We start from the raw sequence: 19,142 nt of genomic DNA, 5'->3' as shown, positions 1-19,142 counted from the left end.
CTCCTGCAACACCTGCAGACCAATTCTAGGAGGAGAGGTACCCAAATAAAGGAACCTATCAAGCCATGAACGCGGCGGAAGAAAGAACGCGGGACCCACACCGGGGAATTTCTAAGGAAATACAGAAAGACAGGGAGAAGTTTCATTTTCACCAAGTTAATGCGCCCCAGAACCGACAAAGGTAGGTCGCGCCACACCTCCGCCCTGCGTTTAAAGACCTCCAGCAATGGGTTAAGATTCAGAGTAAGATAATCCGCCACCCTCGCCGACACCCTGACTCCCAGGTAGGTGAACTCCGTCACCCATTTCAATGGTAGCGCCCCATCAGCTGCAGCAATGGCACCAGGATCAATAGGGAGCATAGTGGATTTATCCCAATTTACCCTTAGGCCGGAAAACTTTGCAAAAGTGTCCAGGATATTGAATACCGCCCGCAGGGAAGCATTGGGATCCTTCAAAAATAAAAGCATATCATCCGCATAAAGTGCCAGGCACTCCTTAATGGAGCCCACTTCCAGAGCCCCCACCTCCGGAGATGCACGCAATGCAATAGCCAAGGGTTCAATCATCAGAGAGAACAAAAAGGGTGAAAGAGGGCAGCCCTGCCTAGTCCCCCTACCCACTGCAAAAAAGGGAGACAGGGAGGATCCAATCTTCAACGCCATACGCGGGGAGGAGTACAAGAGGGAAATCCACTTGCAAAATTTAGGACCAAACCCCATGCGCCCCAGCACCACCCCCATGTACCCCCAATCCACCGTGTCGAAGGCCTTGGCAATGTCCAAGGACACCACCACCCTAGTGCCAACCGAGGCATGGGACACCTGCAAGTGAGTGAACAGACGTCGAAGGTTGGTGTCCGTGGACTTGCCCGGCATAAACCCGGTCTGATCAATGTTCACCAGGGAAGGCAAGACCACCGCCAGCCTAGTAGCCAAGACATTCGTGAGTATCTTGAGATCCACATTGAGTAAGGCAATGGGGCGGTAGGAGGAACACAGGGTGTGATCCTTCCCCGGCTTGGGCAGGAGAACAACATACGCCTCGAGCATGGAACCCGGCAGGGCCCCCTGATCGAAACACGCAGCATACAATGCCTGGAGCCTGGGAGCCAGGGAGTCTGAGTACTGCCGATACCACTCCACCGGGAACCCATCCGGGCCCGGCGATTTATTGGAGGGAAAGGATGAGATGGCTCTCTCTATTTCCTTCAACGTGATGTCATTGTCCAGCCACGCACTGTCCTCACCCTCCAAGACCGGAACCGGCAAGACAGATAAAAGGCGCTCCAACTCCTCCAGGTCATATGCAGGCAGGGGGGAATAGGTGTCAGAGTAGTAATCCATAAAGACCCGGGAGATCTCCCCCGGGTCCCTAACCAGTTCCCCTGAACTAGACTTGATGCAAGGAACACTTACCGAAGCCCTCTGATCTGCCACCAAAAAAGCCAAAAGCTTACCATTCTTGTCTCCCTTCTCAAAAAGTGACTCCGCTCTATGGTTGGCATGCGCAAAATCAGTATCCAACAAAGCCAAACGCCTCCTGGCCTCCTCCAGGGCCGCATAGGCCGCCGGCCCCGGAGTGGCCGAGTATTCATCTTCCAACCTACGGACCTCCAGCAGAACAGCTTCTCTGTCAGCATTAGCCTCCCTACGAGATGCCTTAATCGCAGAGATGTAATGACCCCGCATAACCGATTTGAAAGCATCCCACAGGACTACCCCTGCCGTGGACGAGGCATTATCTTCCCAATATGTAGGCATCTGGGGCTCCACCTGCTGCATCACCTTGTCAGTTTGCAGCCAACCCGGCGAAAGGCTCCATGCACCCCTAGTTCCACCCGCTCCCACCCGCAGAGTCAGCAGCAGTGGGTTGTGATCAGAGAGGCCACCCGCCAAATATGTAGCATCCTGGACCAAAGCAAGACAAGGCCCATTAGCAAAAGCCAGATCTATCCTGGACGCCGTTCTGTGCACCCCAGACCAACAGGAGCAGCCACGTACCCCAGGGTTTTTCCAGCGCCACAGCTCCGTAAGCTGAGCCGCGGAAGACCAGGACACCAGTTCAGGAGACGACAGTCTACCCGGGTTAGAGGAGTCCAGCCCGCCGTCCAGAACAGCATTGAAATCCCCCGCCATAATTAGAGGAAGGTGCATATAAGGGGTCAAGGTCACCAGGAGATCCACCAGAATCTGAGAGTGGAACGGGGGAGGTAAGTAGACACTCACCAGTACCACCTGCCGGTGAAAAATCTCCAGGAGAACAATAACATACCGTCCGCCAGGATCCGTAATTACCTTTTGAATCGAGCAGGGTGCATTTCTACCCAGCAAAATAGACACCCCACGGGCATACGTGGAGTAAGTGGCATTGAAGATCCTCTGAATCCAAGGCCTCTTCAAGGCAAGCACCCTGCTCCCATCCAAATGCGTCTCCTGGAGGAGGATAACATGCGGTTGAGCAGATTTAATATACCTAAAAATGGCTGTGCGTTTCACCTTGTCATTGAGACCCCGCACATTCCATGACATGATTTTAAGTAGCTCAGCCATAGAACAGCAGAGGGACACATGGCAGGAGGGAGCCGGAGGACCAAGCACAGCCCGAGGACCAACCCGATCCCCCAACTCCATCCAGACATTCAGCAATACAGACACATAAGTAAAAAAGAACAGTGACCACCGGATGGAGCCTGGAGCCAAGAACAAAAAAACATCCCTGCTGTGATACCCAAACCTGGAACAAAAAAAAGTGCAACAGGGTACCCAGCCTAATCCCAAAACCCAGCAAAAATTTTAAAGGCATGGCTGCAACATAAAAACCGCAGCCGGCGTTACTCGTGTCCACCAAAGGCAGCCCCAAAAAAGGGGGGGCCGTTAGATAGTCATTCCTCAAAAAAAGGAAAAAAACCTAAAGGGAGGAAAAATAGAGTCAAAACAAAAAAGAAAAAATTGTTAGTTCAACAACGTGTAGCACACAGAGCTCCAATGACCTGTAGACCATTCCACAGCCCCAGGAATAGAAGCATGGATCCAGCCCAGGGCAACCCAGGAAACTTCAGGGCAGGATCAGCAATACAGGAACCATAGATGTCCCCCCATCAGCAATTGAGGAGGCAGACCGTGCGTAGACAGGAGCTGCAAATAGGGAGTACAGTGCAGCAGGGCCCCAAGAGCCCCATATCATCCAAGAGAGCAGGTGCATCAGAGGAAATTAAATGGATTCCAACCAGTCAGCAGCCTCCCCCGCCGAATTGAAGAAAAGGACAGATCCCTTGTAATCCACACGCAAGCGGCTCGGGTACATCATGCCATATTTCAGGCCCTTGGTTCGCAGGAGTTTGCGCACTTCAGTAAAGGATCTGCGTTTTTTCTGCGTTTCCACAGAGAAGTCAGGAAATAACATTATCTTGCTGTTCTCAAACTGCAATTCCTCCTGTTTCCTGGCCTCAGAGAGGATACGATCCCTGTCACGGAAGTTCAAAAAGTGGACCAGAAACGGGCGCGGGGGGGCCCCCGGGTGGCCGAGGTCCCGTGGGAACCCTATGGGCCCTTTCCACCACATATGTCGGGGGAGGGGGAGGCAATTTAAGTAGATCACAAAAGAACTTCTCAGCAAACAATGTAGAATTAGATCCCTCAGCCTTCTCTGGCAAGCCGACCACCCTGATATTGTTGCGACGCTGTCGGTTCTCAGCATCCTCCATCTTGTCCGCCAAAGCATTCACCTGGGCCTGCATGGCAATGATTTGTGCCGAATGGGAAGCGGTAACATCCTCCACCTCAGACACCCGGCCCTCAGTCTCAGTCAGGCGCCCCCTGATTTTATCCAGATCATGGCGGATTAGGGTACATTCAGAGGCCAGGTGGTCAATCCGGAGCATCAGGGCAGTTTTTGAGGCGTCTATAGCAGCCAGTATGGGAGCAGTAATATCCCCCCCTCCATGCGACCCCCCAGTCTGTCCAGCGGTCCCCAGCAGTGACCCCTCGGTACCTGAGTCCATAGGCTGTGCCAGAGGAGGGTCCCCGGCCCCCGCAGACATCTTTCCCGACTTCAAGAAGGCCTGGGCGCTTGTGGCTGCAGAGGAAGAAGATGAGGCCTGGACCTGCAAGATGGCGGCGGCCGCTTTCGCGCCTCGCGGCGGGACCGCTCGTTTAGGCCGCGGGGTCGGTGCTGAAACCCGGGATTTTCTCCCCGGCATCCGTGCCCCACCTGTGCCCGATGCGGAGGAGGGCAAAACCGCCGCGATCCGAGGCACAGGGGCCGTGGATGGAGCCGGATAAAGTCAGGATGGTGGAGAGCTCTGCTAACACACGTCCGGCGCCGTCTACATCCCGGCCACGCCCCCGACTAACAACATTGTTAATGAATTACCCCTTCACCCCAACCAGGAGTTAACCAGTTCAGTTCATAGGAAAGAGGGGGTGAGAGAGGGGGGCTAGGAAACAAGTGGGGAAAGAGAGGGAAAGGGGGTCAGAGAGAGGGAGTGAGAGAGAGCTGGGAGATGAGAGAGGGGAGAGTGAGCGAGAGGGGGGTGGGGGGTTAGAGAGAGGGGGTGGTGAGAGAGAGGGGGGCTGAGAGGGGTTAAAGAGAGAGGGGGTTGGTGTAAGAGAGAGGGGGTGAGAGAGAAAGTTGGGGCTGAAAGGCAGAGGGGGGCTGAAAGATGGGGGGAGTGAGAGAAATAGGGGAGCTGAGAGAGGGAGTGAGTGTAAGAGAGGGAGTGAGAGAGAGGGGGGTGATAAGGGCTGACAGAGATGGGGTGAGAGGGGGTGGAGTTTGAGAGGGGGTGAGAGAGGGGGGGCTGAGAGAAAGGGTGGAACGAGAGAGAGAGATGGGGGAGTTTGATAGGGAATGGGGAGTGAGGGGGGTGAGACAGAGAGAGAGGAGGGGATTGAGAGAGACCACATAGCCCTGTCCCTATCTACCATCCCTCCTCTGCCCCCCGTGCAGGCTCTGTGTGTGGGTAGGTATATGTAGGATGCCCGGTACCTGATGGCAAGCAGCGGGCAGCGCTCAGTCTCCTTCTTGATTCAGAGGTGTTCCCACTGCTGTGCTACTTCCAGCAGCTCCTTGGCAGCTTCTGCCTCCTGCCTTTCCTCTTCCTCTGGGCCCCCAGTCAGCCTGTCCTCTAGGCCTCACTGTTGATCTTGGAACAGAGAGGAGACTGAAGGAGTCCAGATTCTGGGAGAGCTGTGAAGGCTACGCCCCTCTCTGCTTGCCTCTTCGGTGGTCAAGAAGGGGGGTGGAGCTCTTCTCCCTCCTGGCTCTTACAGGTGTTACTGCCCCCCTCACTGTTGACCTTCCCTGAATCCCTTTGGCCTTACCGCTGTTTGCTGCCATGCTTCCACTGCCACTGAACTCTCCATGAAAACAAGTGGCACAAGGGGCAGTGTGTCAGGCAAATTAGGCGACGGCAAGGCCACCGCCCAATTTGCCTAATTAAAGAGCCACCTCTGCTTACAAGTATAGGAAACAGGAATGCATATCACTGTGATAAAGGGAGTTCTTGCCGATGGATCAGGGAGACTGGCTCTGCCACTGCAGGAAGATGAAGCACTGCCACTAGAAGAAAGAAGCTGAAGTCACCGGCCTCCACACAGAATTTCTGCTCGGAACTCTTCCTGCATGTATCTTTTTGCAAATTATGATGGGATATGCATTTCGGAAAACCAAATGTCCCCTTTATCAGTCTATGAGACCAAGTGGCTATCCTGTGTGGAGGCTGTTTACACAAGCCAGTGGCTTCAGTTTCTTACTCCTCGCAGCAGTGCTTCATCTTCACGTAGCAACTGGGCCATTCTCCCTGGTTCCTCCACAACATGGACTCCCTATCTCACAGTGATATGCTTTTCTCTTCCCTTGTGAGTGTATACATTATTGATTTTCACAATTTTATGGAATAAATACACACTACACTATGTGGTTGTGATGCAAAAATTATTAAAAACCGCTCGGAACTAAAAAATATAATGAAAGTGAAAAAAGTGATGAAGTCTATGTTTGCAGCTGCTGTTCACTAAGTAAAAAAAAATAGATATACAGAAAAACAGCGCTTGCCATGATATAAATGGCACTAAAAATATGAGTATAAATAAAATATCATACATTTTTATGCAATAATAACCATGAAGGGCAATAGTGCTAAAACCAAACTATAATTGTTGATAATATAAGTGCATGAAGTGCAATCGTGCTAAATCCTAAACTATATTAATTTATAGACAAAATGCAATGGTAGTTATCAATAAAAGCAAAGTGCTCAATATAAGGTGCAAGAGAGCAAAATTGTAACAAAAACAAATGTTCAAAATATGAAAATTCGGTGAATTGCCCAAATTATGTATTCAGTCCTAAAGGTGCTTTACACGGTGGAAGGTGCCCCAAATCCCCTAAGGCAGTGGTCCTCAACCCTGGTCCTCAGGGCCCACTGGTAGAAAAGACAAAAAAGAAAAAGAGGGGCGCACCGACCTAGTGCATTACCATAAAAACTTTTATTAAAATATTAAAAGGTGTACAAAATACTCACAAGACTGGTGTGGTACAACACACATCAAGAATAGCATATACAGTCTCCAAGGTAGCCAGGTCCCAATAGTGACAAATGAGCATGCAGATAGTCGCATGGGGCTGCTGTGGCTAGGCTGACGCGTTTCAGGGGCGAGCCCCCTTCCTCAGAGCCAGCATTTTTTCTGGCTCTGAGGAAGGGGGCTCGCCCCTGAAACGCGTCAGCCTAGCCACAGCAGCCCCATGCGACTAGCTGCATGCTCATTTGTCACTATTGGGACCTGGCTACCTTGGAGACTGTATATGCTATTCTTGATGTGTGTTGTACCACACCAGTCTTGTGAGTATTTTGTACACCTTTTAATATTTTAATAAAAGTTTTTATGGTAATGCACTAGGTCGGTGCGCCCCTCTTTTTCTTTTTTGTCTTTTCTACCAGTGGTTCTGGATACCCTTGATCCTGAAGGGGGCAGCAAGACCAAACAGCTCTCTTTACATCTGAGTTTGTAGTGCACCTCTTTCTACTCCATCAGACAGCACTTGAGCGCAGGAGGTTTTGTTTTTACTTGAATACATACTTTTTTTCCCTTAGGGCCCACTAACAGGCCAGGTTTGCAAGATAACTGAAATACATCCCAGGTGATATAATTTGCTGCTCAGTGATTGCAGTGCTCTAGTCTGCATCTCCCCAAGGTAATACTTAACATCTGGCCTGTTAGTGGGCCCTGAGGACCGGAGTTGAGGACCACTGCCCTAAGGGAATCCACTCACCAGAGCCGATGGGTCAAAGGAGCCTTATGACAAAGTGGACCAATAGATCTCCAAGCGGGAACACAGTAAATTCCTCCCCACTATCACTCAAAAAAAGGAATAGGTCGACAGACTGCGTTTTCAAAGTCATGTCTTTGAAAATGCCCCTTGTAGCCCCTTGTAGGCAGGCAAAACGCGTCGACACACAGGCAAACGGCAAACCACACAACGTCACTTCCTGGAGTCCATGGAACGCACGTCGGCTGCGTTCCCGGAAGGAGTATGTGATCGCCTCTTTATGTGGATTTGTTTCTTTTACATGCTAATTCCCCTTTTTTCCTTGTGAGTATATATTTATCCTTTAATAAATAAACCTTTTATGTGGGCTTTACTATGTCGACCTATTCCTTTTTTTGAGTGATACTGGAGAGGGATTTACTGTGTTCCCGCTTGGAGATCTATTGGTCCACTTTGTCATAAGGCTCCTTTGACCCATCGGCTCTGGTGAGTGGATTCCCTTAGGGGATTTGAGGCACCTTCCACCGTGTGGAGCACCTATAGCACATTTGGCAAAAGCACTTTCTGAGCACATTTGCACCTGATATGGGACTGAATACATAATTTGGGCAATTCACCGAATTGTCATATTTTGGACATTTGTTTTTGTTACAATTTTGCACTCTTGCACCTTATATTGAGCACTTTGCTTTTATTGATATCTATCATTGCATTTTGTCTATAAATTAATATAGTTTAGGATTTAGCACGATTGCACTTCATGCACTTATATTATCAACGAATATAGTTTGGTTTTAGCACTATTGCACTTCATGGTTATTATTGCATATAAATTTATGATATTTTATTTATACTCATATTTTTAGTGCCATTTATATAATTGCAAGCGTATTTCTACACTACAGTCAGGTCCATAAATATTGGGACATCGACACAATGCTAATCTTTTTGGCTCTATACACCACCACAATAGATTTGAAATGAAACAAATAAGATGTGCTTTAACTGCAGACTTTCAGCTTTAATTTGAGGGTATTTACATCCAAATCAGGTGAATGGTGTAGGAATCACAACAGTTTGCATATGTGCCTCACACTTTTTAAGGGACCAAAAGTAATGGGACAGATTAACAATCATAAATCAAACTTTCACTTTTTAATACTTGGTTGCAAATCCTTTGCAGTCAATTACAGCCTGAAGTCTGGAACGCATAGACATCACCAGACGCTGGGTTTCATCCCTGCTGATGCTCTGCCAGGCCTCTAACGCAACTGTCTTCAGTTCCTGCTTGGGGCATTTTCCCTTCAGTTTTGTCTTCAGCAAGTGAAATGCATGCTCAATCGGATTCAGGTCAGGTGATTGACTTGGCCATTGCATAACATTCCACTTCTTTCCCTTAAAAAACCCTTTGGTTGCTTTCTCAGTATGCTTTGGGTCACAGCAGAATTCATCCTGCTGCTTTTATCAGCAGTCACATCATCAATAAATACAAGATAACCAGTTCCATTGGCAGCCATACATGTCCATGCCATAACACTACCACCACCATGCTTCACTGATGAGGTGGTATGCTTTGGATCATGAGCAGTTCCTTTCCTTCTCCACACTCTTCTCTTCCCATCACTCTGGTACAAGTTGATCTTGGTCTCATCTGTCCATAGGATGTTGTTCCAGAATTGTGAAGGCTTTTTTAGATGTTGTTTGGCAAACTCTAATCTGGCCTTCCTGTTTTTGAGGCTCACCAAAGGTTTACAACTTGTGGTGAACGCACTGTATTCACTCTGGTGAAGTCTTCTCTTGATTGTTGACTTTGACACACATACACCTACCTCCTGGAGAGTGTTCTTGATCTGGCCAACTGTTGTGAAGGGTGTTTTCTTCACCAGGGAAAGAATTCTTCGGTCATCCACCACCGTTGTGTTCCATGGTCTTCCGGGGCTTTTGGTGTTGCTGAGCTCACCTGTGCGTTCTTTCTTTTTAAGGATGTTCCAAAGAGTTGATTTGGCCACACCTAATATTTTTGCTATTTCTCTGATGGGTTGGTTTTGTTTTTTCAGCCTAATGATGGCTTGCTTCACTGATAGTGACAGCTCTTTGGATCTCATATTGAGAGTTGACAGCAACAGATTCCAAATGCAAATAGCACACTTGAAATTAACTCTGGACCTTTTATCTGCTTCTTGTAAATGGGATAATGAGGGAATAACACACACCTGCCCATGGAACAGCTGAGCAGCCAATTGTCCCATTACTTTTGGTCCCTTAAAAAGTGGGAGGCACATATACAAACTGTTGTAATTCCTACACCTTTCACCTGATTTGGATGTAAATACCCTCAAATTAAAGCGGAAAGTCTGCAGTTAAAGCACATCTTGTTTGTTTCATTTCAAATCCATTGTGGTGGTGTATAGAGCCAAAAAGATTAGAAGTGTGTCGATGTCCTAATATTTATGGACCTGACTGTATGTGGTTGCTTGGTGTCCCTCTTACATTTTGCCTTCTTACAGAGTTCCGTTCCCAAGCCCTGTATGAGGAGGCAGCCCCACAGTCAGTCAGCATTAGTGTCTATTGCCTAGGAGGTTGTGCTGCACTCCTGGGGTTTGAGTTATTTTAATACTTATGATCTGCTGTGACTATACAGTATTTATCACCTAGCAGTTTTGATTACAGAATTGTTGTGAGAGTTTGTTGTAACACATTACTTATCTTGCTAGTAAGCTCCTTCCTCCTACCCCTACGTTTAAATGTCCTTGGTTATGAATGTGTACCATGGGCAAACTTCTTTTTCTTTTTGGTATTCCATATTAAACCTGCTTTAAGGTCTTCTGCTGGCCAGCAAGTTGGGGCCCAGGACCTTGGACTAGCATGCTTGAGGTATTGTCCCTATATACATGCAATGGTAAAGTGTTCCTGGCTGGCAAATCTGTCTCTTTGCTGGTAGCTGTATAGTTGACTAGTGGATGCTTACCAGTCCTTTTTACACAGAGGATTCAGTCCAAATGCCTGACAAAGGGCTTCCCTCTTTTTTTTCCCTGGTGGTATCCTCAGTATATGTCTCTTTGCTACACAGCAGTCTCCCCACAGTCCATGTCATAGCCCAAAGCTCAAGATCGTCCCTGCTTTGCTTCCTGGTCTCCCCACAGAAAGTGGGAGTTCTTCTTTCTTCAATCCAGGAAAATCCCTGCTGTCCTCCCCTTTAATGTCTCTGTGGTGGGAGCTGTAGTTTTCCAGCTAGCCCGTAGTAAGTCTTTCTTGTACTCCACGTTCATTGGACCCTCTGGTGGATGGAGGCAGAAACAATAGTGACTGTATCAGTGTAAAAGTCTAGGTGGATATACACACACAACAGCAACAGCTTAGTATCCCTGCAGTCGCTCCATCCCTCCAAGTTAAACCCAGGGCCACATATCTGTATCAGACAATTGCTATCCACTGATAGATGACATGTAACACAGCATTAATTAATACGGACCGACTTTATCCACTGCAATAATGTCATAATTATTGATTTGGCACACATCCACAGGTTTCAATATAAAGTGATTTGGGTTCCAATAGTCCATATTTATTACACTGTGGTTAAAAGTCATGTTTAGTCAATAGGACATACAGTATATTACTAAAAGTATTGGGACGCCTGCCTTTACACTTACATGAACTTTAATGGTATCCCAGCCTTAGTCCGTAGGGTTCAATATTTAGTTGGCCCGCCCTTTGCAGCTATAACAGCTTCAACTCTTCTGAGAAGTCTGACCACAAGATTTAGGAGTGTGTCTATGGGAATGTTTGACCATTCTTCCAGAAACGCATTTGTGGGGTCAGGCACTGATGTGCATGAGAAGGCCTGGCTTGCAGTCACTGCTGTAAGTCATTCCAAAGGCCTTCTATTGGGTTGAGGTCAGGACTCTGTGCAGGCCAGTCAAGTTCCTCCATCCTAAACTCGCTCATCCATTTATGGACCTTGCTTTGTCTGATAGAACACCTTTGGGATGAATTTGAGTGCAGACTATGAGTCAGCCCTTCTTGCCCACATCAGTGCCTGACCTTACAAATGTGCTTGTGGAAGAATGGTCAAACATTCCCATAGATACACTTCTAAACCTTGTGGACAGCTTTCCCAGAAGATTTGAAGCTGTTATAGCTGCAAAGGGTGGGCCAACTCAATATTGAACCCTACGGACAAAGACTGGAATGCCATTAAAGTTCATGTGCGTGTAAAGGCAGGCGCCCCAATGCTTTAGGTAATATAGTGTATATCGACACAGTTATATTAATTTAAGTTTGCCTTTCTTCTAATGCTGTTTCTCAGTCTGGGCAGCCTAGAGCTATATTTTGAAATCCTGCTGCCTATGCACAACTGAATGGTGCAGAGTCTGAGAGATAAAATATATATGGAGAGATACCATTATCTTAACCGCTTCAGCTCCAGAAGGTTTTACCCCCTTAACGACCAGGCCATTTTTTGCGATTCGGCACTGCGTTATTTTAATGAAAAATTGCGCGGTCTTGCGACGCTGTACCCAAATACAGTTGATGTCTTTTTTTTTCCCCACAAATAGAGCTTTCTTTTGGTGGTATTTGATCACCTGTACGGTTTTAGATTTTGCTCTATAAACAAAAAAAGAGCGACAATTTTGAAACAAATGCCATATTTTTTACTTTCTGCTATAAAACATTCCCGATAAAAAAAATTTAAAAATCAAATTTTTTTATCAGTTTAAGCTAAATTGTATTCTGCTACGTATTTTTGGTAAAAAAAATTCCAAAAAGCGTATTTTAATTGGTTTGCACAAAAGTTTTTGTGTTTACAAACGGTGGGATAGATATTTGGAATTTTTATTTATTTTTTTGTTTTTATTAGTAATGGCGGCGATCAGCGTTTTTTTAGTGGGACTGCGACATTGCGGTGGGCAGATCGGGCCCCTAACTGACATTTTTTGAGGACCAGTGACATTAATAGAGTAATCAGTGCTGAATATTATGCACTGTTACTGTATAAATGACACTGGCAGGGAAGGGGATAACACTGGGGGTGATCAAAGGGGTTAATGTGTACCTAAATATGCTTGCTGACTGTGTGGGGGAATGGTTCTGTGACAGGCACAGAGAGATCTCTCCCTGCCTGTGTGACAGAAGACTCGCCTGCTTTGTTTACATAAACAGGCGGGTCTTCTGTCAGTTTACCTGATGGTTGCGGGAGGCTGGTGGCAATCGCTGCCGCTTCTCCTGCGGCCCGCCTCTCCTGCGGAACGTGGCTCCGGCGGCGCATGCGCCGCCGAGAGCTCTTGCACGAAATCATGTAGTACTACGTGATTTTGCGCAGCCGAGGCGCCCTGCCGCAGTAATACTACGGTGGCCGGTCGGCAAGAGGTTAAAACATACACATCCAGCGTTGTTCTGTTCAAGTTTACTGCTGCAGATCTGTTTAAAGCGAGGTACACACTATAAGAAAATTGGGCGAACGATTGTTCGATTTTTCTCGTTGTGTCACAGCAAATCGTAACCGATGAAGGAAAATTTGTATGAAAATTCTCATACAACAAAGGCATTTTTTTGTTGTTTATTGTTTCTGATCATGCATAGTCTTTTGTTTCTGAATTTTTCTTGTATGAAAATCATATGAAAGCGGTGCACATTAAACGAATATTGTTCATTCTGTTCCCGTACGAGAAAAAAATTTGGAGCTAGTCCCTTTAGAAATGTTCGTTCAGAATGTTGGAATCAGCTATAGAAAGTTGTGTATACGCTATATGAAAATCGAACGAAAGTTCCTCGGATGAAAATGTTCGCCCGATTTTCTTATAGTGTGTATGAGACTTTACCGTAATAGAAAGCATGAGGAATTTGTTATGTGCACAGTAAACATACACTGTTACAATTTCAAAAATGAAAAGATCTTAGGCTCCATTCACACCTGGGCGTTTTTGAGCATTTTTCAGCTCCAAAAACGCTAAAAAAAAAACGTTCCAAAACGCCCAACAAGTAAAACCCCATTAATTTAAATGGCCCCTGTTCACATCTGAGCGTTTTAACGCCTGAAGCAAAATGCCTGTAGCTGAAAAAAGTACATGAGCTTCTTTTTGGGCTGATTACCAGCGTTTTTGATAGATGTCAATGCCTGCCTCCAAAAACGCCTGAAAATCGTGGTAAAATCGTGGTAAAAATCTTGGTAAAACGCTACGCTCAAGTGTGAATGCAGCCTTAGAGAAGAGGAGATACCAGACTGAATGGTTTCCACCACTGGTTTTGGGGAAAGGGATGGGCTGGGCTAGGGAAGGAAGGGAATAGGAAGGTAATACTGGTTGCTGCACCAAGTCTGAGTCTCTGACTGCTGTTTTTATTACTGCAGGTGCTGCATCTGATAATAAAAGTCTTACTGAATTAAAAAGACACATGGAGGTAAGTGGTCAGCTAAATGTATTTAATTACCTTTGTTATGCATGGTTTGGGTCAGATTATTGTTAATAATAATAAGAGCGAAAAGTAAATAAGAAAGAAGGAAGTGAGTTTTTGGGGCCTGGTCACACACTGCTACTATAAGACACATTTTGCACTATCTTGGAAATGTTATAGATAGGCAACTCCTATCCTGATATTGATCAGTTGTTCCAAATTAATGACTACTGTAATAGGGAACAGACACAAAAGGATGCATCCAGCATCTTTCCCAATAATGGTTCTGTTTATTTGGTGCATTTGAGACTTTTTATAAACATGCTTAAGTAGGTATCACATTAAAGTGGTTGTAAACCTTTCCATATTCCCAGTAAAGTGACTGACCTAAGGTGATTATACATAGAGATGAAACAAATCCTCCTACATACATTTTACATGTATCTTCATGGCAACAGGCTATAGGTCTCACAGTGTAAAGAGGGATTAAATCTTCATATTTCTTGAGAGATATTGGTGACAAATATTACACTCCCATTTGAAGTTATCCAAACCATTTTCTCAGTGTCCACTAAGTATCTGTCTTTCATTCCCAGTAAAGGTGAGGACCTGCTATCAACTTTAAAGATTAAGTTCACCGTTTGTTAAAAAAAATAAAAATAAATGCTAATGCTTTTGAGAGTAAAATGTGCATTTATTATTTTTTTACTGCAGCCACTAAAGCATTGCACCCACAATCAGTGGATCATGGGTTCAATGTCAAGCTCCTGCAGACACTCAGCATAACTGTCTGCCCTCACCTTCCATACAGGCAAACAGTTACTGAGCTGCAGGAAGAATCCATGAACTACGAGAGTGCTCATCAGCACCCTCACAGTTCATTGAGAACTACAAGCCATCTGCCAGAAGGAGGAAGAAGGGACTTGTAGCTCATTCATTCTCAGAACACTGTGAAAGAATGTTGTGGCTGTGTAGGATTGTCAGCAGGTGTGGGGAGGGGATCCGGGGGGGATTGGGGAGTGTGGGGACTGAAGCACAGTGACATGTTACATGTTATGACCTATATACAGGTGTAACATGTTACAAATGATGAACCTATCCTTTGACCTGGACTCTCCTTATCTTTAGGTGGAGCTAGTCATAGGCGATGATGCGTTTCGTCATCACCCATGATGTCTTCGTGATGACGAAACGCGTCAAGCTGGAACGCACGTAGCTTTTTTGTGTTTTTTAATTCAAGTTATGCTTTTTTGTTTGATTTAACTCATTGTCATGTAATATCACTTGTATATTAGCACTACACTTTATTTAATATTTGTCATCTTGATCTTTTTCTATAGGTCTGTGTATGCAGCTTTTTTCACTTTTATTGTCACTATTTATCACATATTTTGTACATAGCGTAGAAAAATACCTTTGTTTGTTTTTGTGCGTTTATAGAATCTTTTCTGCTGCTTTGGGTGTAACTCACAAAATAATTTTTCATCACTATCATGGATATTTTTGAGTTTCGGTGTCAGCAAGTCCTGGATATGGATGATGTCTTTTATGGCAGTCCAATCCAAGCAGACGATATAGGCAGTCGCTTTATGCGACTAAAAAAACCTTATGACTTCTGAAGTGCATACTAATTGGGACATAGCGTTCTTGGAACGCTATGTGGCAAATAACATGGTGCCCAGAAGTCTAAGGTGGGAAGTCAACCCCTGATGAATCAGACCTTGATGATTGGTTCCGATATTTCAATGAGGCAGGAGTCAAATTCCTACAATACCCATTGGAAGTGGGGGATAAATAGGCGTGGAGGTCATGTCTGGCAACCACGCCCCGGACGATGTTAACCTATGATGAAACGTGTTGGGCGGTGACAGACGTGACGTCACCACGCCCCCTTTGCCGGCTTCAGATTGTATGGGAGAATGCGGGACGCTGCAGTTTACATCCAACACAGCATTTTTGTGATATGCTCGTTTTTACCATGTTCCTATGTAGGTGTTTTAAATAAATTGTTTTTAGCCATAAGCAGGATTACGCTATGTGTCTCTTCCATCCTTTGCTCTACATATGTGGTCTGCATGCGCCTTTGCCTGGTACATTCTGAGGATTGGTTTCTTTGGTGATACTTGCATACTTGTCCCGTGTTTCTGCCTGAGATACCCTGAGGAGTGAGGAGTGATTTGTGGTGATCCTGCATATCTGTCCTGTTTCAAGCGTTTTATGGCCTATCCATTAGGTTGGATGGCCATATGGGTCTTGTAAGCAGTCAATTTTATTTATCCCTCCACTCACGGGTAATCTCCTTCCTTATGTTGTGAAGAGCCTTGGACATTTCACATCTGCCTGGGACTTGTGGTTCCTCTAATAGTGTGCTGCACATTCTTTGACATTTTTTCTTTTTCTCTCTTGAAGACTTTTTATGGACTTTATTCAAATTATGGTCACATAGTCTCATTTATTTTGTTGGCACTTATGGTCCCTCCAGTATTGTTCACCTTTATTCAAGTTATGCTTTTTTGTTTGATTTAACTCATTGTCATATAATATCACTTGTATATTAGCGCTACACTTTAGTTAATATTTAATATTTCTCCATTTACATGAGGTCGGGTTACTATAACCCGGCCAACAAAGAGTTCACCCTTACATCAGAGCCTGCAGGACTCCTTACAGTGCAAGGGGACCTTTGATGTAAAGGGGAATGCTGCAGACTTCCTTGAAATGGGGGAAATCTGATGTAAGGGGGGGGGGGGGCTCTGGTGACCAGAGATTACCTTACATCAGAGTGCCCAGCATTCCCCTTTACGTTAGAGTTCCCCTTTACATCAGGCCTTGCAGAGTTCCAACGGGAACAATGATGTGGGGGGCCCCCACAGACCACCTTCCACAAAGTTAATGCACTAAGGTAAGGGGGTTACTGATATAAGGGGGAACCTTTATATCAGTACTCCTTTACCTTACTATATTTACTCCCCCCCTTACATCACTGATCCCAACCCCTCCTACCCTCAGACTGGCCTGGCAGCACTGTCACTGACCTCCTCTCAGGTGCACCGTGCAGGGCTCAGTCAGACGGTCCTCTCTGGGCTTCAGCAACTCTGGTTTCATCCTATATTCTCCTCTCCACAGTCCACACACCTCTGACTCTTTCTGTGACCCCTGTCTTGGCTGCACTCCTGCTCTTGACTCCTCTGTAGGCTTCCCCCCAGAGACTGCTGACATGATACAAGAGATTGTCGGAGACTGTGCTGACATGTTACAAGAAATGGTCAGAGACTGTGAAGACATGTTACAAGAGATGGTCAGAGACTGCAGACATGATACAGGAGATGGTCAGAGACTGTACGGACATGATACAGGAGATTGTCAGAGACTGTGCTTATACTCACCTTTCCTTCATGTGGGGATAAGTAGAGAGTCCTTTGCCCCGCAGAAACTCTTAACCACTTTAAGACCAGAAGGATTTGCCCCCTTAATGACCAGGCCCTATTTTGCGATTCGGCACTGCGTTAAATTAACGGACAATTGCGCGGTCTTTCGATGTTGTACCCAAATAAAATTGACGTTCTTTTTTTCCCCACAAATAGAGCTTTCTTTTGGTGGTATTTGATCACCTCTGCGATTTTTATTTTTTGCGCTATAAATAAAAAAAGAGGGACAAATTTAAAAAAAATATATATTTTTTACATTCTGCTATATGACATTCTCAAAAAAAAAAAATTTAAAAATCAAAATTCAACATTTTAGGCCAATTTGTTTTCTGCTACATATTTTTGTTATATGCAATAAGCGTATTTTGATTGGTTTGCGCAAAAGTTATCGCGTCTACTAACTACGGGAAAGATTTATGTAATTTTTATTGTTTTTTTTTTTTTTTACTAGTAATGGCGGCGATCTGCGATTTTTTTGCGGGACTGTGACATTGCGGCGGACAGATCGGACCCCTAACTGACATTTTTGACACTTTTGGGGGGACCAGTGACATTACTACAGAAATCAGTGCTAAAAATATGCACTGTTACTGTAATAATGACACTGGCAGGGAAGGGGTTAACAGTATAGGTGATGAAGGGGTTAAATGTGACCCTAGGGGAGTGATTCTAGCTGTGGGGCGGCGTGGCTTCTGAGGTGACCATAGAGACATGTGATTCTATATAGCAGGATCACATGAGCTCTGTGATCATCCCAGGGAGAAGGACAGTTGGCTGTGTTTACAACATCCGACTGTCTTTCTCTCCCAGCAAGGAGCGATCGCGGGTGTCAGGTGGCAATCAGAGCTGCTTGAGCCGCACATCGTCTTCCCCGCTGCCGAGTGGGGGTGGGAGCGCGCCACACTATTTTTCCTTTTCTTAGTTGGCTATTCGATGAACAGTAGACAGTGGCAACATAACTTATATATCACCAATCAATAAAGTTCTATTAAGGGGATTAAAAAACCCCCAAAATGCCCTACTGGGTCAAGGAATTCAAAACTCAAAATGTAAGCAAACAAGTCGAAACTCAAATGTAAGCAAACACTGGGGTTACCTTGCTGGCCGAGGATCAGAAGTTCCCAGATTACTTTAAGCTGCTTGTAGGTTGGTGCCTACAAGGGCTAATGTTTTTTCAGTGAGTGAGATAGTCTGCCCAGGCTGGGAAGGGGTTAACTGTGTTCAGACTCTTTTCCCGGGCTTTTGGGGTCCTTCCCTTTTGTCTTCCTTCCTGATGCAAATATAAATAGGGGGAAGGCAGAGCCTGATAGAGCTGCAACCTGTATATGGGAAGCTGAGGAAAGGCTGCTGCGTTATGTAGTCCCACAAGAATATCGGAGCCTTGGAGGAATCTGACAGCTTTGGAGGACACAGTATTGGACTTACGCTTTCTGAGGTATATCTGGGCAGCCACAATTTAGCCAGTTAGGGTAGGAACTATGTTATACCTGTACTGTCTTTGCCACAGACATTCTCAGTAAAGTACTTGAACTGTTCTTGAGCCTGGTCTGAAGTTATTCAAGCGGTGCATGTTGGTACATGGCGTGATAAGGAACTAGGCCTGTAAAGCACATATGGGGTGTGAAACAAAACCACTACAAAGGTTACTATGAGTAACCAGGAACTAGTGAAGAGTTGGTCAGAAGTGTGGTGCCTGGCATAGGTGACAGGTCCTCTGGTAGCAAGTGGGTCGGTGTCCTGCCCTCCTCCTGCTAGTGGTCAGTTCCCTAAAGCAAGCAGGACCAAACTTGTGGTACAGACATCTTATGTACCTGGTAATGGAGAGAAGGAGTAAACTAGAGCATGTATGGGGTCCACGCTAGTTCTCAGCAGGACCCCATTCTGTCACTGGGAGTGAGGTGGCAGAGGTACACTGAACTGGTGGAGTAGGCATGGGCCCAGCATTGTCCCTCCTAAATGCAATATTTGACAAGCAAGATATGTAGTGACATGGGACAAGACAATTCACAGAGGAACTCTGTACATTTATTACTGCACACAGTAAGCTGA

The 19,142-nt window shown here is 45.7% G+C and overlaps 1 protein-coding gene across 1 annotated transcript in view; it reads left to right on the top strand.

Moving 5' to 3' along the window:
* Positions 1 to 19,142, top strand: part of LOC309545698 (sterol O-acyltransferase 2-like) — a gene marked incomplete at its 5' end in the record, with an annotated part of 213,117 nt that overhangs the window by 36,085 nt on the left and 157,890 nt on the right. Inside the window, one exon of the mRNA XM_082245034.1 lies at positions 13,622 to 13,671. Coding sequence (XP_082101160.1) covers positions 13,622 to 13,671 — 50 coding nt within the window. The remainder of the gene's footprint in view (positions 1 to 13,621; positions 13,672 to 19,142) is intronic.

The sequence above is a fragment of the Pelophylax lessonae genome, assembly GCF_965119305.1.
Source record: "Pelophylax lessonae genome assembly, chromosome: 2".
Taxonomy (NCBI): domain Eukaryota; kingdom Metazoa; phylum Chordata; class Amphibia; order Anura; family Ranidae; genus Pelophylax; species Pelophylax lessonae.
Note: the sequence above shows the minus strand (reverse complement) of the source record. Positions and strands in the feature narration are given on the sequence as shown.